The sequence below is a fragment of the Epinephelus lanceolatus genome, chromosome 9, assembly GCF_041903045.1.
Source record: "Epinephelus lanceolatus isolate andai-2023 chromosome 9, ASM4190304v1, whole genome shotgun sequence".
NCBI classification, from domain to species: Eukaryota; Metazoa; Chordata; class Actinopteri; order Perciformes; family Serranidae; genus Epinephelus; species Epinephelus lanceolatus.
Genome location: NC_135742.1, coordinates 19,458,064 through 19,480,985, shown reverse-complemented (window position 1 = coordinate 19,480,985; position 22,922 = coordinate 19,458,064). Strand labels below are relative to the sequence as shown.

The 22,922-nt window shown below is 40.7% G+C and overlaps 1 protein-coding gene across 2 annotated transcripts in view; it reads left to right on the top strand.

Moving 5' to 3' along the window:
• Nucleotides 1-22,922, top strand: part of dock8 (dedicator of cytokinesis 8) — a 73,641-nt gene that overhangs the window by 27,909 nt on the left and 22,810 nt on the right. For both annotated transcript variants that reach the window (XM_033619213.2, XM_033619214.2), the window contains 24 exons: nt 3,963-4,112; nt 4,342-4,422; nt 4,788-4,950; nt 5,082-5,218; nt 5,451-5,544; nt 6,705-6,867; nt 7,752-7,869; nt 9,625-9,695; nt 9,877-10,021; nt 10,181-10,282; nt 11,467-11,562; nt 11,825-12,059; nt 12,659-12,823; nt 12,937-13,112; nt 13,625-13,717; nt 15,804-15,899; nt 16,537-16,686; nt 16,982-17,095; nt 17,917-18,072; nt 18,531-18,670; nt 18,950-19,113; nt 21,033-21,184; nt 22,407-22,589; nt 22,767-22,893. In XM_033619213.2, coding sequence (XP_033475104.1) covers nt 3,963-4,112; nt 4,342-4,422; nt 4,788-4,950; nt 5,082-5,218; nt 5,451-5,544; nt 6,705-6,867; nt 7,752-7,869; nt 9,625-9,695; nt 9,877-10,021; nt 10,181-10,282; nt 11,467-11,562; nt 11,825-12,059; nt 12,659-12,823; nt 12,937-13,112; nt 13,625-13,717; nt 15,804-15,899; nt 16,537-16,686; nt 16,982-17,095; nt 17,917-18,072; nt 18,531-18,670; nt 18,950-19,113; nt 21,033-21,184; nt 22,407-22,589; nt 22,767-22,893 — 3,271 coding nt within the window. The remainder of the gene's footprint in view (nt 1-3,962; nt 4,113-4,341; nt 4,423-4,787; nt 4,951-5,081; nt 5,219-5,450; nt 5,545-6,704; nt 6,868-7,751; nt 7,870-9,624; nt 9,696-9,876; nt 10,022-10,180; nt 10,283-11,466; nt 11,563-11,824; nt 12,060-12,658; nt 12,824-12,936; nt 13,113-13,624; nt 13,718-15,803; nt 15,900-16,536; nt 16,687-16,981; nt 17,096-17,916; nt 18,073-18,530; nt 18,671-18,949; nt 19,114-21,032; nt 21,185-22,406; nt 22,590-22,766; nt 22,894-22,922) is intronic.

Here is a 22,922-nt window from a genome sequence, read left to right as displayed (position 1 = left end):
ATGCATCTTACTCCTCAACAGAAAGGAATATCTCTTTAGGGATCCTTTGCGTAATGTTGTCAGACACTTAGAAAAGCACGTTGAGCCTGTCAGCTGCAAGAACAAGCACTTTAAGTGGATGTAAATTGACGGTGTACAAAGGCCTCGGGTGGTTACATTGCAGCCTGTTTCACCGCTGCCGGCTGCAGTAGTCTCACTCGATACTCGACCTTAAAGTTAATAACTTTGATGGCATCACAAAAGACAAGAATTTAGTCGAAAACCCCTGAATATCTCACCAAAAATCGGAGTCATATAAGCATCAAAAATTGCTTTTACCACACATCTTATTCACTGTGTTTCTCTTACTTTTCCTGCCCTTGTTTCATCGTGTCCATTGCGTCTCATGTGCCTCCTGTTGTTGCAGGGAGGTCTTGTAGTTTCTTTTGGTAGTCAGCGTGCCAGTGAAGGATCAGTGTAATCTACAATGTTTTATATCTCATCATCCTCACGTTTATGCCTCTTGGGGTCCTCATGTTTTCGTTCCTATAACCACTAATACTGTGACGCATTTTCCCAGTCGACCATTCAGAGCCATGGCTGTTTGCATGTTTTCTGTGGATTTACACAGCTGGATAGTTTTTTGGGTGAAGGGGCTGGAAGGATTTGGTTTGTACTTAGGTGCTCATGGATCTCTCAGATGAGACGGGGTTTTAGCCTTCGGCCTTGCCCTCCTCTCAGCGCTGCCCAGCTGCTCTCTAGCTTGTCTGCAGGACTGATGGCTCTAAGATGATCCTCTGGCTAACACAGTGCAATTTAATGCCCTGTATTTTTTGAAAATGGACTGTGTATAAACTGGTCTTAACTTTATAGGTTGTGCACTATATGAAATATTTGGCCTGCATGTCAAAGAGTGTGCTGTAAATCAACAGTTCACTTCTGCTTCCTACTGATGTCTGTCCATAAAAGCAGAGCTGGAGTGTCACATTGTCACAGTACATTTCGCTTAAGATGACTAATTTTATTATGTGTCGAACCCAAGTATGTCCTTGTGGAGGTTAATACAAGACCCTGCCTATTACGCTGAGCAGAGACGGTTAAAGAGCTATGAAATGTGTCTCTGTGTGAGTGAGGGAGAAACTGCAAAGCTTGTTTTGTCGGTTAGATGTAATTGAAGTGGAACTGTGAAGCATTCGCTCCTGACCCATTTATCCCTGAACCCTTCCCTCTTTACTTTCTTTTTTACTTTATGCCTTTTTTCCAACTCTCTTCAGTACACTTCTTTATTCCTCTCTGTCTCCTCAAGAGTGTTATATTTTATTTTCTGCAGCATTTCTGCTTGCCATATTTTCTCTGTTTCCCTGCATCCTTTACTGTTGGTGTATCTCATGGGAGTTCTGTTGCCGTGTCTGTTTGTTTTTGTTTCGTTCACATCATTTTTGTTGTTTCACATCTGTGGAATCTGCAGCAGATGTTCATATAATTCCATATAATACTCTGGTTATTAATCATGCCTCTGGTCCATCAGCTGAGGTGCAGACCAAAAGGATTGGACCCAACAAGTGGCCTACTTATGATATCAGAATTATGAATACAAATGATTTAGAGTAGTCATGCATGCTGACAAATATGTTGTTACAGCAAAACGAGTTAAGAATTGGCGGTTTCTCTCCATGATTACTGCAGGCATTTAATCGTCTTGTTGTTGTTATTTTTCAACAAGACCAGGCAGGCATAGTTTTGCTGTACTTTGCAGCCTGTTGGGAGGACACAATGAGGGATTGCAACAGCGTTTTGCAATATATGCAGTGGATACTCAGCTACGTGCTTCAGTCTGTCTGTTGTTCAGGGAGCTGTATTCGAGTTGATGGCAAAGTAGAAAATGTCTACCCAAAACTTTGCAAGATTTTGCACTTTGCTGTTTTCTATCGAAGGATTATAGCTGTTGAAGGGGTCTTAAAACATGCCACATCTTGCTACACAGTTGCTAAGTTGGCGACAATGGGGCTACATCCACACTAATACATTTTTCCGATTTAAAACACATAACTATTGCTACGTTTACACCTAATGTCCACACCGCTCAGGCGTTTTCAAACCCCTAAAATGGAGATCTTTGAAGCGCTGCTGACCCCCTTTTAGTTTTAAAACTTCAGGGCTTCGTGTTAGTCTAAATGCTCTAAAATGGAGACTTTTGGAAACATATTAGAAAGTGTTTGTGGGAAATTAGAAGATGTCTACCAAAACTTTGCAAGAATTTCACTTTGCTGTTTTTATAGAAGGATTATAGTTGTTGAAGGGGTCTTAAATCATGCCACATCTTGCTACACAGTTGCTAAGTTGGCAACACTGGGGCTACATCCACACTAGTATTTTTTTCCTTGCTACATGTACGCCTAATGTTCACATTGCTGCGACGTTGTTGAACTCCTAAAACCTTTGAAAACGCTGCTGACCCCATTTTAGTTTTAAAACTTCAGGGCTGTGTGATCGTCTGGATGGTCCAGAACTGAGACTTTGGAAACGATGATGCGACACCCATGTTTGCTTCTCGATTGGGTCTTGTCAGTCACAGCTCGCCAAGTCAAAACATTATAGCTAGGTCTATATACCTTTTGTGATTTTATCCTTCTTGTGTAAGTACTCCTTTGTCTTTGCCATGGCTTTCTCCAGCAGTTGACAATGCTCACTGCTGGCACTGCTCTGATATGTCGCCATACTCGCTTTGTAATGACTCCCATTCTGTTTTTCGCTGCCTTGACTGCCATACTTGTGTTACTTTCAGTAACAGTTTCACCTCGTCTTCGGTCCAAGCAAAGAAAATGTGGTCTAACTTTTTCGCCATCTCTGTAGTGTGTTCTATAACCGCAGAGTAGTCAGTGTGCCTACTGTTTACACCAGTATGCTCATTTCCAGTGTATGTAAATGGTCATTTGATATGCATTTTCAGGAGTGTTACTATGGATGTAGATTAATCCTGAGATGTTGCTTTCTTGTCTTAAAACGCTGCTATGAAATGAAACATATGAGTGTAGAAGTGTGGCTAGGGTAGCAGCAAGTGTGCTGCATTAGAAAACGTTACGCATTTGGTCTTAAACAATGTGTGTCTGTCAGTTTTACATATAGCGTCTGTGGTCTGACAAACATGTAATATTAAAAAGGGCTATTGCATTCCTCGAGTCCCATTGAATCCAGATTTAGTGTTTTGAGGGGTTGACTTTCACAAGTGAATGTTATTAGTGTTAAGTATAAATGTTAGCTCGGTGAATACTTTGTTTGACATGTTTGTTCTGTTTCATAAGAATATGATGCACATCATATGCTATTTAAGTCAGCTGGCTTTGATTATTGTGAAGCGATTCCTGTGATTCCAAGAAGTCATTTGTCTGTAAGAGGTGTCCTCCTCCGCTGCAGCCTGTTCAGAACTCTCACTCTTGCGGTGAGTGTGCCTCATGTTAAGGTGAACAGGGTCATTTCCATCACAAGATCTACGCAGGAGTTTGGCCTTCTGGCTCGTTGGCGCACTGTTAACAGAATCAAACTGATAAACAAACCAAAAGTGATCAATCTGGAATACTTTTCTGAGGTTGTAATCTGATCACAGTTATTGTGCTTTGGTGTGGTCAGTGTAACGGAGGTCCTACGGGGCGAGCAGAATGAAACAGAGTGGTTAATGGCTTTTCAGTGAAAAGGATCACATGACACACACACCAGGCCAGGCCAGACCAGGACATATGGCTGTGTTCCTGGCCTGAGGTCATCAGGAACGCGAGTAGAGAAACAGTGGGTGGACTGAACGGGTGATATTCCGGGATCAGTCTTTGGTTTACATTTAAACAGCCCTCAGTCTTTATTTGTAAAACATTTAGGTCGATGTCTTGCGCTTTATTCTGCCCTGAATTTGATGCCAGATACAAGATTCTATCGACAAAATAACCATGTATGAGGCAAAAGTTTAACTTTTCATCTCTGTCTCCCTCCAGATATCAGAGAACTTCTACTGTGATCTGAACCCAGAACAGTTCAAAAACTTCTTGAAACCTCACACTCCACATGTGGATCAGTCGACCCTGGCTAGATCTGCCATCTTCTCTATCACCTACCCTTCCCCAGATATCTACCTGGTCATCAAGGTAATGATAAAATCCATAGCAACTATACAAAATGCTAAAACATGGATTCAAGTAACAAGTAACAGGATTCGGCTATTTTCTCCTGGCTTTAAATAACTTAGTCCTACTTCCAAATCGGTTTTATATACCCTATAATTCAGTGCGGTGCTGTCTTTGTATCTTTTGCTCGTGCTGAAAATATGCCTGTTACCACACCTTTTACATAAACCATGGATATTTTATTTTTTAGATTGAGAAGGTTCTCCAGCAGGGAGAAATCAGCGACTGTGCCGACCCCTACATGACATTGCGGGAGTGTGACTCTTCAAAGGTGACGTGACAAAGCAATTATTATTTGGCCTTTTGCCATCCTTAGTTAAAGGGATAGTTCAACCAAAATCTAAACACATAGTTTTCCTCATCATCAGTGTAGATTGTTTTGGTGTGAGTTGCCAAGTGTTTGAGATATTGGCTGTAGATATGTCTGCCTTCTCTCCAATATAATGGAAGCAGATGGCACTCGGCTTGTGGTGCTCAAATATATAAGCACTCCAGGTGAGAGGAAAAATATGAATTTTAGATTTAGAGGTGAACTGTCCCTTTAAATATTTACTCTTTGTTTGCTATACTCTTAAAGTTGAAGACATTTTTTTCATGCATTCATGTTTAAAAATAATTCTGCTGATGGTCTTTCAGAACAAGGACAAGCTTGAGAAGCTGCGAGGTCATGCGGAGATGTTCTGCCAGAGGCTGGGTCGCTATCGCATGCCCTTCGCCTGGGCAACCGTTAACGTCATGGAAGTCATCTCCACCGCGACAATAGACCGCGACGTCACAGACTCTGACAGCTTAAAAGGAGGTGTGTGCTTATGTGTGTCTTTGTTTTACAGTAACACCTTGTGATGACTTGCATTTGTGTGCATTTCCATACATTGTGTATAGCTCTGTGCGCATTATTTGACCCATAATCTTTATGCTTTGTTTTTCCAGGTAAATCCAGCAGCATTGACCGGAGGGCACAGCTTCCCAGGAGGAATTCTGAACGTTTCAACACCATTGATGATCAATTTTGCAATGTTTCTGCCTTCAAACCTGCCACCATCACTATCAGCACCATTTTCAAACAGGTCGGACCACCACACACACACAAAGAGACTGTTATTTCCTTGAGATACGAGATACAGTTAAACAGACAGACGAGCTTAAGGTTACAGCCTGGCCTTGTCTCATTCTTTTGTCAAACATGCCATTCCATCAGGTTTGAGTCTAGTTCACTGTAAAAAAAACAAAAAACAAACTCCCTCAGTTGTTAACTCTGTGTGTGTGTGTGTGTGTGTTTTGTTTTTGTGTGCGTTTCAGGAGGGAGATCGTTTAAGTGATGAGGATCTGCTCAAGTTCTTGTCTGACATCAAGAAAACCTCCACTCCACAGAGGAGAATCAAGACAATATCAGGTCATCTCTCTCATCACATCCTAACACTCACTCTGAGATTGTGTTTTATTTTATTAATTGGAAGAATACATTACGGGAATTAGGTTTATTGTACAATTAATATACAGCCAGCAGCCAGTTAGCTTAGGCTAGAGCCAAGACTGGACAGAAGGTGTTTTCAGACCAAACCATTTTGGAGACTCCCCTGACAGGAACTGCCCACTGGGGAGCTCCTCTGCATTCGCACCACCAGCAGGAACACTGAAGTGACGTAAGCTGGATATCAAAGATTCTTATATTTTGCTTTGATAAATCAAAATCATGTTGTATTTCCCTTGTCACATACATGCTCAGTAAAGCCTGGACGGCTAACTGCTTTTTAAAAATGACAGGTGCCTGTGCTGTACTGGGTCATGTGTTCGACTAATCCCTTTACACTTACATCACTCAAGGTTCGTCTTGTGCGAGGAGAGTACCTACTATAGGAGCTAAAAAAGTCCTCAAAACAGCGCTCTAAGAACTGTTCTCGTTCCTGGTTCTTACAGTACTGACACAATGAAAAAGGGGGGTTTAGAAGTATGAAAAAGTTCCTCTGGTCTGAAAACACCTAAAGACCTTATTTAATCTGTACAAAAAAAAAAACCAAAATACAATGTTGTGTTGTAAAAACAATATGTTGTGGTTTTACTGTAGGCAGTGTGCCAGACAGTTTCTTATCTGGGTGCAGTAACTTCTTGTCGTCACCATGATGTTGTCAGGCAACAAGCAGAGACTCCAGGAAGTCGTTGCACCTGACCAAAAATTAGTCCTGCACATAACGTTTTGTTTTCACACAAACAAATGAGATATCAAGCGGAAGTAATGGGGAGTGGATTTTCTATGTTTGGACAGAGCCAGGCGAGCTGTTTCTCCCTGTTGTTGGTTTTAATATAGTTTTGTTGTTATCAAAGGTGGTCCCCAACAAATCAAAAAATCAATATGTCTGCCTTTTTCTATGCATATTTTCCCAAAATATAGATCTGTTCCTTTAAAGTTTGGCTTGTCTTTATCAGTGTGTGTCTTGTTTGTGTATTGATTATGCAAAGAATTCAAAAGACATGATGTAATATCATATGATATGTGCGTTATACTGTATATGCAGGTCCCTAATTTGTAAATTTGACCTATTTTGTGTCTTCCAGGTTCCATAAAACTGGACATGTCTCCAGTCCACGATACTCCACTTGCGTGTTTGTCCACTGAGCTCATCCCTCTGATACCCGTGGCTGAGAAGAACATTCGGCCAATCAAAGAGGTGCTTGAGTTCCCATCCAGTGAGGTTTATGTCCCTCACAACATTTACAGGTGGGTTAGAGGGCGTAATATATAACTGACTGATCACACACCTCTTTTACAACTGTTACACTTTTATACTTGTAAATACATGTCTTTATCCAAAGCCACTCAACACTCTGGAAGGAAGACCTCTAACTGAACTGTTGTTTTTATGTTTGATATATTTTTGTTGGTCTATCAGGTAGATTGCCAGGGTGAAGGATACCTGCTTACATAAAGCGTTCCCCTCAACAGAATGTAATACAAACAAGGTTGTGAGAAACAAATGATTCATAGCTTGAGGTGTAAACAGGTTCGTTTCCTCTCACAGACAGTTTATGTCTCTGAAAGGGCCAGAGGCAACAAGAACAGTCATGCTGTACTCATCGCTCAAGAGCTGACATTGCTTTGCGGCTTTGCTCTTTTTAGTTTTGTGCCTATTTTTAGGCCTTTCCATCCAGCCTACCTGTGAGACTGCCTCGTATAAGGTAGCAGCCTGTGTGAGCAGAGGTTTATATCAACACCCGGCTCTAAAATGGTTTTGCTTGTAACGAAACATTAGTAACGTCATGTGTGAACAAGTCCCTTACATGGTAATTACATGCTGACGTTCCCTGAGCATTTGTTCAGTGGAAGCTGCGGTATTTCCCCGTAGGTTTCACTATAGATTACAGCGTTGTATTAAAACCACAGGTCACAGTAAATTACTGGTTGTTTGGACTTTTCTTTTGACGTGACTGTCACCTTACCACGACATGATTAAATTTTGCTGCACAGATAGTGCCATCTAGTGATGTATATTGGAACTGCTTCATTATATATGTACAGAAGAGAAGTGTTTTGCATGATTTTTTTCATGTATTATTTAAACAGGAAGTCTCCCTGGCACTCTTTCTCTCCTTATGTCAATGTAGGAACCTGCTCTATGTCTACCCCCAGAGGCTAAATTTTGTCAACAGGCTCACATCAGCAAGAAACATCACCATCAAAATGCAGTTCATGAGCGGAGAGGACCCAGCCTGCTCCCTGCCTGTGAGTGCTGTTGTTTTAAATCTGTTGTCTCGTAACACCGTTACAATAGTGAAATTAAATCATCCTAAAAACTTCACTGGATTTGCAATAAATACATAAACTGAAGATGAAGGCTATGTTCACAGATAGCCTCTTTGTGTTTGCCTGTTGAGCTGCAGTGGAACTATATTAACAAAAAGAGCGAATTTTATGTTAAAAATGCTTTAGCTTTGGAAGATATCCACTTGATATGACTTATTTGGACAGGTAAAGGCTTAAAGGGAAAATCTGGACCTTTTGAAATGAAGGAGGTACCAAACTGTAGTTTTACCTGCAGTAGATGTCGGTCGGCATGGTCCCAAGTTGGAGAAGCAGGCAGGATTAGCGCCACAGCAGCTAAGTAGTGTACTGCTGTGGACATGGGCAGCAGCAAAACATATTTTAGCCACCTAATAAATCAATAGCAGACCTAAGTGTATGCTACATTGAGAATATTTTGACTGCTTTACCTTGACACAGATGATAACGGCTTCAGTTCCCCATCTATGCTCTCGTCAAACCGACCAACGCTATTGACAAAAACTGTCATTTTGCTTGCTGAACATGGGAGTTGCTGGTCTACCGCTGCCTCCATCAGTTTGTATGTGTTATTGTGAGATAGGATTGCAATGCTATGAGATTTTCACAGTACAATAACCGTCTCAGAAGATATTGCGGTTTCATGGTATACAGAATTTATATGTATATTATTATCAGTCAGAAGACCCTTACAGGAATCAAAATGGATGGGTTATTTGTGGCTGAACAGATATTTTGTCACTATTATTGAAACTTGAAACCGTTTTGTTAATAGAAGTGTGTTTAAAAAGTCTCCCCCTCGAAAATAACTGAAATAAATGGGAGATTCTCCATCCTGTTTTATTTTTTTTTTCAATATTGTAGATAATAAAATGTACAAGGTATGATAACCACCGACTTTTACATCACGGTATACCTTAATACCGGTATATAACTGCAACCCTAATCTGAAGTAACCCTTTAAAATGCCAAAGTCACACAATAACACAAACTAACTTATTGAGTCAGTGGTAGACCAGCAGCTCCTTTGTAAGCAATGTTAAATGACTGTTTGTCTCAGTGGAGTCTGGCTTTAAAGAAAGCAATATATCAGCTTCAGAAATAGCTGTCTGATGGCAAGGTAAAGCAGTGAAAATATTCTAAATTAAGCATACACTTAAACTGTTATTCATTTTTTTATGGTGGGACTTTGTTTAGGGCAGCTAAAATATGTTAGCTTTTGTGGCAGTACTCCAAACTGGGGATGTGCCAACAGTCATCTACTGTAGTTAATACACTGACTACCGAAAAGTACCTCATAAAACCACACTTCAAAACATCCAAACTATCCCTTTAAATTAGCTTTGGATACACTTTTGAATATGATTATGCACAGAATGAGGACTGGGGATTTTGTTCATCCGTTCTTTACATTGAAAGTGCATTGTTAGGGAATCCTTAGGTGGCCAGCGTGACCATGAGGAATAATTATAGCAAGAAAAACCTGTTTCAATGTCCGCATGGACACCTGACTATTGTTTTAAGACTGAAAATCCTTTAAGGAGGTAATATGTTGGCACGTTTTGAAAGCCAAGATCTTGTTACAGTAACAACAGAGTCACTGGTACAGAAGAATAGCCCTGTCAACCCCATTCTGCTCTGATATGTTACTGATTGATGTATATTTGATTTGTGTTTTTTCCACCTGCCCATTCTCAGGTCATTTTTGGGAAATCAAGTGGCCCTGAGTTTTTACATGAAGTCTACACGCCTGTTACCTACCATAACAAGCAAGTACACATTATGGAGTTACATCATACTCTTTGTTATAGCTTCTTTTAGTCAGATAAACAGCCTGTTTAACTCTGTCTTTTTGTGTTCCCCATGTTTTCTCATCTCTACATCCTTGTCCTCACACATCCCTCTTTTCTTCTGTGACTTCCTTCATCACTCTGTTTCCTCGTACTTCAGGTCCCCAGACTTCTACGAGGAAGTGAAGCTGGCTCTTCCAGCCCATCTGACGGAGAGGCATCACCTGTTGTTCACCTTCTACCACATCAGCTGCCAGCAGAAGCAGAACCATAGCGGCAGCTGTGAGACACTCATTGGATACTCTGTGAGATTTTGTCCTTTACTACTCAAACATATTTCTAAATGTAACATAAGTTTTTTTGTAAGAGAGCCCACAAATTAAAGAAGATGCTGACCATATAGAAGCTTTTCTGACGTTAAAGTACACGCGGCTTATTTACTTTATTGTTCACTTTTCTTCTAGTGGCTGCCCATGGTGCATAATGACCGACTGCAGACTGGTCAGTTCTGTCTGCCCATTGTCTTGGAGCGACTACCTGCCAACTATTCACTGCACACACCTGAGGTATACACATATGTTATGTACAAAAATTAATTCTGCATGTCCATATTGTGCTACTGTATTTAAGGGGAGACACTATAGGGCAACAGGTCAGTAGGGTAAAACGTTTAAGCAATAGATATGAAACTACCCAAGTTGATTATTTACATCAGTGGGTCCCAACTGGTCCAGCCACATGGTTCAGATTTTTCTGTATTCATTAGTTCAAGGTCCACACAGTTTAATAAAATCAGAGTCATACTTGCGTTTGGCCATGTCGCTGAGCTACTTTGCTGTCTCTGTAAAGTAGTTATCCGTTACTCACTTACTCTACAGTAGGAAATGACACTTCAAAATAAAAGCTCTGTGTAGGAAAATCACTGTACTTGAGAAAAGACCCATGACCCACGTTTGGACTGCGACCCACCAGCTGGGAACCACTGATTTACATTAGGACATTATGTTTTGTATTACAAGTTCTCTAAAATTGTATATTTAAATTGACAAATGAGTGTTGTCCTATTAAATATTCACTTATTTGCATCCATTTACAGAACAGAAATCTGAACATTGGATAAAGCCAGGTTAAAAATTCTTGTTTCATTTTGTTGACGTATTAAAGTCCAATGTTTTTTTACGGAGGGAATTTTTTTATATCTCTTTTCATCAGTCCATAAATCAGGAAATGCAGTCAAATGCCGTAGGAAAATTAAGATTTTCACCATGTTTTTGGAATAAAATGTTATAAAAATCAGGCTATTCATACTTTTTTAGTTAAAATTAAGACACTGCAGGTGAAGAGGGTAAAATTTTTCACTAATAAATTCCACCATGAATCTTTCCTGGTTGATTACTTACATTAAGACCATTAATATTTTGTATTACGTCTTTTGTGAAATCTTATGTTCACATATCCAAATGAAGCATTATCTCATAAATATTACCTTTTGCATAAATTCGCAGAACAGAAATCTGAGCTAAAATAAACACCTAAATGTGTATCTTGGACGTTTTCTTTACACTTGTCTGAAAGAAGACATGTCATTGAGGCAAAATAGCCTCGAATCTCAAAACTGACCAGTGCAAAAAACAATGTTTTGACCAGTAGTGTCTTCCATTGAAGGACCACAAAAGTATTCTTAGACCACTAAAAGACTGAATACAGACATGGAAGTCACACTTGTAATTTCTGTGTCTTTGTTGTGTAGAAACTTCCTGCTCAGAACCCTCCAGTCAAATGGATGGAGAGTCACAAAGGACTTTTCAATCTGGAGGTTCAGGCCGTGTCATCTGTACACACACAGGTGAGGAGTCGTTGCACACACAGACACAAACAGAACAACGCTGTCTTTTTGCTTCCCCGTGCTATTTCTCATGCACACACGCAGTCCAAACATCAGTGTGTACATACATAATACAGCAAATGTCCACTCTAATGTAGTCAGACATCCACCCTGGAGCATTACATGCACCCTGTCTTGTTACACTTGTCTCTCTGTCATTTCTCATCACTCTGCTTCCTCTCCAAGTACCACACTGTAACAAATCGTCCCTTTTCTGCACCAGGACAACCACCTGGAGCGCTTCTTCACCCTCTGCCACGCCCTGGAAGGTGGAGCCACATTCCCGCTGCGGGTCAGGGAGGAGAAGATTCCAGAGAACAAGCTGGAGCACGAGCTGAAGCTCAGCATCATCTCCCTGTCCTCCTCCAGCTTAGAGCCTCTGGTCCTCTTCCTCCATCTGGTGATGGACAAACTCTTCACCCTCATCATGCAGCCCATGGTCATCGCTGGCCAGACCGGTGAGCACTTAGCTTGACTCACAGCTGCTGCAGAGAAATGGCACCTTAGACATTTTGTGGACATTTTTTAAAGCTGAGTAATACTGGCAAAAATCCTGATACTTCTGAGTGTGTACTGTACTTCAGATCAATTTGATATTTTGGGCAAGGCATGGAAATTTTATTTGGTACAAGCATTGATTACAGGGCTGCAACTAACAGCTATTGTCATTCTTCTTATAATTTGCCATTTATTTTTTAGCCTGTAGTATAAAATGAGTTCCTAGAGCTAAAGTTAGCTCCTCTGGTTTCTAGTTTTGTCTAACCAACAGTTAATGATGTAAAACAGCAAGAAATCCAGCAAACCATTGTATTTGAGAAGCAGGAACCAGTGAATATGTGGCAGTATTGGTCAGTAAATTAAAAATGTTGCAGATAAATTGATCAGTAGTTGATTGTTTACACAGTGTATACACAGTGTGATTAAACTTAATTTATAAGACCAAGGAACGATAGCATTTATTGCCATGATGATATTTAGGATGTTGTTCCCTTTTTTTGCATGATTGTTATTTTAGGTCTAACATTTTTGTGTGTATGTTTATGTCTGTATCCTACAGCCAATCTGGCCCAGATAGCCTTCGAATCTGTGGTGTCTATCGTCAACAGTCTTCATAACAGTCAGGAGCTGATCAGGGACCAGCAGGGTAGAAACAGCCTCTTGGCGACCTACCTCTACTGGGTGTTTCGTCTGCCTGATCTTCCTCGAGACATGCAGAATTCAGGTATTGACACAGTATTCTATAAGTATGAATTTGTTTGCATTTTTCCTTTGATCAGTTTTGCTGTGATTGTTTTAAGAATTAAGAATTTGCTGTATCCATGAACCTGTGTTCAGATTCAGGAGGTTTACCGTTGGCAGAGAGCCGTTACAGCACCATGGGTCGGGCCACGGCAGCCACGGTCGGCTCCATGCTCCTCCAGTCCAGAATCCGCAGCAGCAGCAACCCTGACTTCCACGGTCCAAATACCTCTGCTGAGGATGCTGAGGTTAAAAACATCCTCACTGCCAAGGTACACAGGGTTTTCCCAAACCAAATCTCCCGAAATATCTTTGCAAGACCTCACAAAACCTTTATTTATTTCAAGGGAATTGAAAAGACAGGTTTGAAAGGAGAGGTTTCACATAGAGTAAGCTCTGTTTTTTAGCTTTTCTACAAACTATTAAACAATACTGATGTACTCTTAGAGGGTAATCAGCATTCATTTAAGAAGTGTGTGATATAAGCTTATAAAAAAACTTTCCTAATTTTTGCTGAAAGTCCATATTTCACCAGGCCGGTGTATAATAATGGTTTATATATTTGACAAACCACACACACATACACACACACACACACACACACACACACACACACAGAGTGCAGTGTGTAAATATCCCAGCATGCCTGCACATACACACAAAACAGTAATTTGCAATTCGTCCCCACAGTACATTAGGTATTCTAATAGGCCACCAGACACCCACTCTAATGAATGCATCCATCACGTTCAATGTGATGGAACCTGTGTGTTTCTGTCTCCAGGGCCACAACAACCCAGGCAGCCGCATGTCCACCATCGTGGACTTGAACAACCACCAGAACGCCACAGGAAGCACCAGGCCCTCCAACAGGAAGGTAAAAAACTTCTTCCTTTCTTTAACTTTTTTTCTCCCCACCATCATCATGGTATGTGAGATATTACACCACAGGTTCCAGATTAAAGTTTGAAGCACCTTTTTGCACACATTTACATATTAATTAGGAATAATTAAATAGTAATTTATGTATTTCAACTGAGACATATTTAAATTTGCAAATTAAAGCTCTTATGATGATATACAATCCAACAATTAAAATTTTGGACGGTAAACTGATAAGATTACATCATTGCCATGAACTTAAGATATAAAATATGTTAAGTTTGGATCATTTTATTAAAATTGCTGATCTTAAACTCATCTATAAATGGCCACATAAGCAGGCTCCTCAGTTGCTCAGTGACCTTGTTGCTCCACTTAGACTTTCAGGCACAGTAAATGTGGAGCATCCAGCGGGAACTGTAAGGTGCCCTTATGTAAATCATCATTTGTACAAACAGCCTTTTCTGTTGATCTCAAACTGGATCCTGACTGGGATCATTTTAAACTCAAACTAACAGTTTTTGAAGAAGACATTGAAGAATGTAGTCATGAGCCTCTTGTTTATGGGGCTTTGTTGTATAATAGTTGGTGTCTTGTATTGTTCTGTCTGTATTTCCTTGTTTTGTGGTCTTAATGTACATGTTTATTGTTGGGTTTGTGTTTTGTACTGTCTCTTGTGTATTTGTTGTTGAGCTTTATGTAGTTTAAAGGCCCATCTAGGGACTGACATTGCAAATTGGCATAGGCTATTAATACTGTGGTGTGTGGCATCATTTTATGCTACGTACTTGTCCCTATACAGATAAATATTAATGTAAAAAAAAATCCACAGTAAGGCATCCAAATGTTAGAAAACAAGAGAGGAGGTGGAGGAAAAAGACGCAAAGAATGCCATGAATGCCATGAAGCATCACTTTTAGTAGGTTTATCATTTAATTGAACTATTAATAAGGCACCAAGCCACTGTACTGTACTTAAAACCAAGTTATAGCAAAGATTTAGATTTGTTTTTGTTTTTATGCCTTTATTGGACAGGACAGATTTAGCATCAAAGTGGGGGAGAGAGGGAATGACATGCAGCAAAGGGCCATGGGCTGGAATCAAACCCCTGGCTGCTGTGGGGAGGACATTGCCTTTGTACATGGGGTGCCAGCTCTGCCCACTTAGCTATAGGTACCCCAAGTATTGATGTTTAAGATGTCCTGTTGATTAAAACTGACACAAGTCTGTCCTCTAATGAAGTATTTTGTGGTTGTCGTAGGTAATCTGCCCTGGTAATACATCATATTTTAGGATGGATTGAGCCTGTAATACATAGCATTCATTTACAATGTGCAGACACAAAATTGACCAAGAAATAATTTCATTTAACAATATATTATATTCAGTATTTCAAAAAAAACAACAACTTTTCAATAAATTATATTCATGTTACGGAAAACATTGCTTTGTTTAAAAAAAAAAAAAAAACGTTGTTCATTAAATTCCGTTGAATCGACCAAGTGGGTCAAATATGTAAGCCCTTACAGACAGATTTTGTGGAGGTATTGAATGAATGACCCTGTAATGTTGTTCTGTTCAAGCAAACCTCATTGATTGTTTTTATTATATTTTCTCTTGAGTCTCCCTTTGGCACATTTTTCATTTCATGTTCACACACCTCTCTTCCACAGAGTACAAAAGAAAAAGAAAGAAATAAAGAAATAGAAAAAATTCTTCTGTCTTCATGTACGTTTTGTAATACAACTGCTGTCCCAAAATACAGAATTCAAAATATTAAACTTTTCACTTGAAATCTGCTTCTTACTGTTCGGATTATGCATGTGTTCAGTGAAGAGCTTTTCACCGTCAGTTCCCTCTGCTCACCACAGGGTGGGAGTGTGACACTGAGAACACCGCTGCTGTGGTTGTTTGGGTTTTGGTCAATGTTTTTTTACTGTTCAAAGCCCAGCCAATATTTCAAAATTAATTCATATTGATATTCAGTACAATACTTGCAGATGCTCTGTCTTGTAAAATATGCTCCATTCTATTAAGGGAGGCTGTTTCTCACCACAGTTTGTGTGTTTTCTCTCTTGCAGCAGTTTCATGAGGAGCTGGCCCTGCAGATGGTTGTCAGCACCGGGGTCTGCAGAGAGAACGCTTACAAATACGCCTGGTTCTTTTTTGAGCTGCTGGTCAGTGTGCTTTTTTTATTTATTTGCAGAGGGTTGTTTTTTGATTGACACTCAGCTCTAAGAGAAAAAGTGAGGAGCGCTGAGGCTGTTAATGATAAATGAATTAAGTAATAAAAATGAGTCACGTCAAACAATACATGACCTCGTGGCCACACTCCTTAAAAGATAAATGATGGCTTTATTGTGCGGTGAACAAAAGGGCATTTTGAAATCACTGTAGTCTGCTATTAATCAAGCTGCCTGACAATTTATCACTCTGTTTGGGGTTTTGGAAGTGTATCATCACTCACATTCACTCTCATCCCTTCGGTTCATCTCACTTATTTATGTTTCTTCCTTCAATAACTTCACTAGAGGATGCTTCCTCTAATTAATTAAAAGGCATCTTTTTTAATTTGGATGAAAAATGAAGATAGAAGGTGACGATAAATAATGAAACGTCCCTCTTTCATTATCAGGTCACTGTTTTTTCATCACATCCGCTTCTTATCTGTCAGGTTACTCAGCAAATTATTGGCTTACATGCATATTCATCACTCTTGCTTTCAATTAACATGCATTTCCATTGTTTTCCCTTTTTGTTTTTTATCAGATGATTTACATTTGTGTGTGCGTGTGTGTGTGATTGCTCAAACAGGTGAAAAGCATGGCTCAGCATGTGTCTCATCTCGACAAGCACAGTGTCCCTCGGAGAAACCGCTTCTCCGACCGATTCAAAGATGACATCACCACCATTGTCTCCGTAGTCACAGCTGAGATCGGGACCATCCTTGTCAAACAACAAAAGGTGAGGAGTATGATGATGCTGATACATTTTGCTCATCAACATTTCAGTCATTGTAACTGAGTCCACTCCAAAACTCCTCTCTGCGTCTGTGTACTTTCTGTTCTCCTGCGTCGGGTAGAAGCTGTTTCAGCCTCTGTATACATGTTGTCTGTGTCCTCCAAACAACAGGGAGTTAGAAGTGCTAATTATATTTGTCTCTGTGGTATCAGAAGCTCAGCTTTTGCAGCTAGATGCTCGGCAAGATCCACTCAGTGCAGCTTACTGATTGCTGTGTGTTGATTGTTGTTGTTTTTAGGAGGTAGAGCAAGCAGAGAAAGTCAACATCAGCCTGGCCTTCTTCCTCTACGATCTGCTGTCTCTCATGGACCGAGGATTTGTCTTTCAGCTGGTGAAAAACTACTGCAACCAGGTAGAATAACACTGATAACAAACCAGAACTATTTAAAATGTGTCTTTAAAAATATGAATTCTGTAAATTCTGCTGTGGGGAACTGCTTAATGTTAGGGCCTTATTTGGTTACATTTGGTTTCACATTGCATTTATGTAAGCGCACTGAATTATATATGTCATACTTATGTCTTGTCATCATCACCTGCATGTTGCATCTCCCTGTACTTGACATTGATTGGTTTGTAGATCTGACTCTTCATAAAGTCGTCTCCTACTCTCCACATGTGATACTGTGGCTCATTATGTTATGTTGCGTTGTTCATGGACAAACCTACACTGTACATTTACCACCACTTGACAACTAAATTGCTGAATCCTGCTCTGCCCCGATTGCCGACACCTGTCTGCCCTGAGCGCAGCCACCGTCACTCTCCCTGTCGCTAAACCGCACATACACACTGCGCACTGAGGTGCTACCCTATTCTTATCTGATGATAGCCTGCCAAAACTTTCTGTAACTCATTTGAAAGTTCGAACCGTCCAAAAAAAGTTTTCACACTAGCTTGTTCAGCTTGATCCAGACCAAGACCATCTCTTTTCGTCAGACCGGTGTTTCAGACTGTGGTCCGCAGGAGAGTTCCTGTAATTTTGATTCAGATCAAACTGGAAAGTCCAAAAGTTCAGACCAAATGAGGAAGGTGTCCATAGATTCTGAAAGAAGAGGCTTCCATGAGTCTTTTTTAAAGTGTTTTCAAGACATTTTAATGACCCTCTGTTTATGTTTTTTAAGTATTAACATGTATGAATATATTAATGTTTTTGCTCTCTGTCTTCCCTAGATGTCAGCTAAGTGTGTGTCAATGCCCACACTGATCAGCATGCGCCTGGATTTCCTTCGGATCCTGTGCAGTCACGAGCACTACCTCAACCTGAGCCTCTACTTCAGCAGCCCTGCGTCCGCTCCTGCCTCACCATGTCCATCTATATCCTCACAGGTCTGCACACTTATCTGTCAACGTTTCCACTTGTGTATATTTGTAATTGAGGTGTTTGCGTCATCTTTATTTATTTAAGTTTATTTATACAGCTCTAAAACATGGTTTGTTACAGAAGGTTTCATAATCTGTACAGCATATGACACCCTCTATAGCTCCTTGGTTTGGATGAGGAGTATTATCACAGCTGCAATAAGTGAGCACTGTTAATGTCTGGGCCTTCATGCTTTTACATTTGCCATTTAAGAGAAAACATCCAGGAAAATACAAATACAAGTAGTGCTAAGGAGAGTTGAAAAAGGGGCTATGGGGAGTCATTACATCGAGTAGATGAGATTAGATGGGATTCAGTTTAAAAAGAGCAGTTTAAAAAGTGCTTTACTTTGCATTAAGGAAAAATCTGTTCCCTCTTGCCTCTCATCGTGTCTGTCACTCCTTCATTTCACGTCTCCATTCAGAGTTCCAGCTCGTGTAGTTTCCAGGAGCAGCAGAGGATCTTGGGGCTGTTTGAGCTTTCTCAGGAATTCAAGCAGCAGCACTACCTCACCGGTCTGCTGCTCACGGAGCTCAGTGCCGCCCTAGACATGGAGTCCGAGGGGTATGGAAACACAGACACCTTCGAGTTATCTCCCTATTATCTTGTTATGACAAAGCTATTCCATCCAAAGTTCTTTTCATTGTCTTTCAAGGCACAAATTAAAGAAAATAACGGCATGTCCGTTCACACGTAAATAATTGCTTTGATATGAACGCAGTCTAATAAATAAAACAACATCCCAAGGCCTAAGAATATATATAACCTCTAAATGATATATACTTTTAAAGTCGCTGGTGGATTCAATAAAGCATACAAAACAACGTCTTCTTGTGTTCACAGGGGAAAGGTCCAGAGAAAGGCCATCAATGCCATCTACAGCCTGCTGTGCTCCCACGATCTCGACCATCGCTGTATTAAACCTGAGGTCAGAGCCAAGGTGGCTGCTCTCTACCTCTCCCTGGTGGGGATTATCATCGACTCCACCAACTATCTGGACTTCACTGGTATATATATACACACACAAATACACAAAAGCTCTCAGACATTGACCGCATACGTATTAATATTACATGCACTTGAAATACTTGTTGATACATGAACTTCATGTTATATTGTCAGTTCTCACATGGACATATAGAGTACATATAGATGCAAGTTATTCATAATAGATTAACACACAACAAAATGCATTTTGAGACTAGAAGACCACTGAAAACACCTTTCATTGGCTGGGTAGCTTGAATCCCACTCGCTGGCTTCACTTATACAAACACGGCAGATTTTACAGTTCAGAAATTGTATTGAAAATGAATGTAGGCAAAGGGTTACAACACAGGCGTGAATGTTGTCGGTGTCCACAGGTACCAGGTGTAACAAGTATTGATGATTGATAACTGACAAATAGAAAACAACAGAAAAAAAGAGGATGAAAGCAAAAGGTGTTCACCATAAATGTAGCCATTATGGTACAGATGAACATTAACATTAAACAATGGTCGCAATACAGTATTTAAAGGCTGGGAACAAGGTGCTAAAAATGCATTAATAGGCGACAACTGCTACGATTAACATTTATAAATATTAATTCACTGAACAAAGAACAAAGGAGATCAATGTCTGGTGACTGTTAATGTTTTCTACACTTAGCAACATATGAATAGTAACAAATCATGTCACAAACGAATGAGATTTGAGAAATGGTGACGTGGCACACAGAGCCCCAAACAAGACAGTAAAAGTGGACTCACATGGGCAAACACTCATCGGGTCAGTCATTATGTTTCGAGGATTGGGCGTGATAGAATAACACTAAACGCGGCCCTCTGACGTTTCCTCCTCATACCTGGCTTATTTTGTGCGCCCCATGCATCTGGGCATGTTATATAGAGCGCACAATGAACAGGATTGGCCATGAGACAGCTGCAATAAGAGGAGACAGAGGGAATAACCACAACCACAATATTCTGTACACAGTTGTGCACAACAGACGCAATTGATCCTTCACACCTCTGAGCAAATACTGAGATGCTGAATGACCATTATTTGAACATCCAGTCAAGACGTCCTGTTATTGTTCAGAAATAGTTCTATAATGAAAGTAATGCCGGCATGCAGGATGTTACCTCGGTGTCCTAACAAAGTTATATGAAGTTAAAACGAACAAATAATAAGCCAGCGTTGACTCACATGGGACATGAACTCCAGTCTCCTGAGTCTCCTGAGTGAAAATCTTCTACTTACATTAATTCACAATTACTTCCTCCCTTTGTAGTTTGTCGCACTTTGTACTGCATACATTTGCTTTTGTCATAGCAACAATATGATAATTGGATCATTGTTGGACTTATCCAATAATCACATTGGAGTGTTTGGTGTCCCACCAAGACCATTTTTGGCCCGGGATACGTCGTCGCCGGCAGACCAGTGTTTGCTAGATTACTGTAGAGCTTAGTTTATCAATTTCCTCTTATAATCAATTTATCATACCCACTGTTCTGTGACTATATTTTGATCAAGTTTTTGTTTTAATCCACTAACTATATTACTTTTTGTTTTGGTTTTTTTAAGATATTTTTTGGGGCATTTTTGCCTTTATAGATAGGACAGTTAAGTGTGAAGGGGCCAGAGAGAGAGGGGAAATGACATGCAGCAAAGGGCCACAGGCTGGAGTTGAACCCGGGCCGCTGCGGCAACAGCCTTGTACATGGGGCGCCTGCCCTCTCCACTAAACCACTCACGCCCCGACTAACTATATTACTTTATTCATTGTGTGGTGTGTTCGTCAAGCATGTATTGCATGATTGGAGTCTTTGTTAACTCTGATGATACTCAGTAGTGTCTGAAGTTTTGCATGCTAAAGGCTATAATTTAATTTTCTATGCTTCTTCAGTGCAACATGTTTGACCCCGCTTTGTCTCCATAGTTTCTGACACGCGCGGCGGGAAAAACAAGACGGGCGGATTTGACGATGACCTTGAAAATGTCCCACCCATCAATCAGTCTGTTGCCATGGCGATTGCCGGGAACCCCTTCAACACGCTGGGACGAAATGTTCTGGTTTCCATGGCATCCGTGGTAAAAAATTCTGAAATAATTTCTTAATGTTAAGGTGGTCTGATTGTAGTGTGCTTTTCATTATTTTTAAAAGTTCAAAAGTGCATGTGCGTGTGTGATTGTATCTGTGAGTATTCTGCCTCCTAACAGGTGAGCTGCACTGAGGTAGATTGATTAGCTGTCAGAGCCACACACACACTTCATCCATCCTGAAAAATCACGCACACACACACAAACACACACACACTTGACTGCGGGAGATGGTTTATGGGAAGGCATTGCCATCATAAGTGAACAGGGCCGTCCTCCCTGACAAACACATCCATCAAGTGTAGCTACAGCAACAACACAGGCACTAAAACTGAACGCTGCCATTCTCTCTCCCGTTCTCTGCTTCTCACCGAGAGATGAATCAGTCCCTTGTATGTTGTTACATGAAATACTGTTGTGGAAAAACTGATGTTCACACAACTGAGCCATCGGCCTGGTATCCATCACAAATCCAAACATGGCGCTTGTTCCACATTTTCAAGCAGCTCCCCATCAAACAATGTTAGCAACAGAAACAGGTTTTCACATGGAGCACATTTTCAAATAAACAAGTGATGTTTTTGATTATACGCCACGAATATTTGACGTCGGTTCTGCTGAGCTTCACTCAGTCCTGCCGTGAAACAGAGGCCTGGAAACCAGGTTCTAGGTGGGACACCTAGAGCACTAGGAGGTTAATGGCTACATTCATCAAAGCTGCCGCACAGTGAAGCAGCAGTAGCCCTCTATAGTAGTGATTCATCATCACACGAATGAAGGTAAATTAATCTGCAGTGGATTTAACACCTATTAAGATGGGGAAGAGAACCATACCTCACTAACGCCAGTGTGGTAGGAAGTGGCCGGCTGTGTTTGTGGTTTAGAGAAGCTTGTGAGTGATATATGATGAGATTTTTAGATGCACTTGTGATACACACTGTGTGATTCAATGGGGAGAGCAGTAGATGATGTATTTCTACTATACTATCTGCTACACAGGAAATGTTTTTTTAACCTCTGAACACACTGCAATCCTTTCATATATGCATTACTTTTACTTCTTTACTTGCTCTCGATCTGCATGCACATACAGCAGATGCATGTATGGACCTCTGTGTGTGTGTGTGTTTCTGAGTAAGTGCAGGCTCTCTTTCTCCTTCTGTGAGCTACTTTACACTGTATCATGCATATCTTTCTCCTCTCCTCCCTCCAGCAAGGTAAATCTGTAGCCACCCTGGCAGCAGACACCAGTCGCCACCTGTTGGTGTGCTTCCTGTGGGTGATGAAGAACGCTGATAGGAGTCTGATTCAGCGCTGGACTGTAGATATGCCTCCCTCGCAGCTCAACAAGCTGCTGGAGCTCCTTACTATCTGCGTGTCCTGCTTTGAGTACGGGGTCAGTGTGCTCATTTATCGACTTTGTTTTGCAGCATTCATTTAAATGTGTTCTCTATTTATATAAACACAGATGGAAGCTTTCGGGGATGGCATGTATAGTTATCATACAGAACTTAAAGATAAATGAATGTATTTACTACAGTATATTAAGACTGTATGCACTTTGTGTTTGCAGGGGAAGCAGAGCAGTGACAAAGTGAGCACCCAGGCCTTACAGAAATCTCAGCAGGCCAAGCTGCAGCTGGAGGAAGCGCTGCTGAGAGGAATGGGAGCCCGTGGGGAGATGATGAAACGAGTCGGAGGTAATGTATCTCCCCGCATTTTAAGGAAT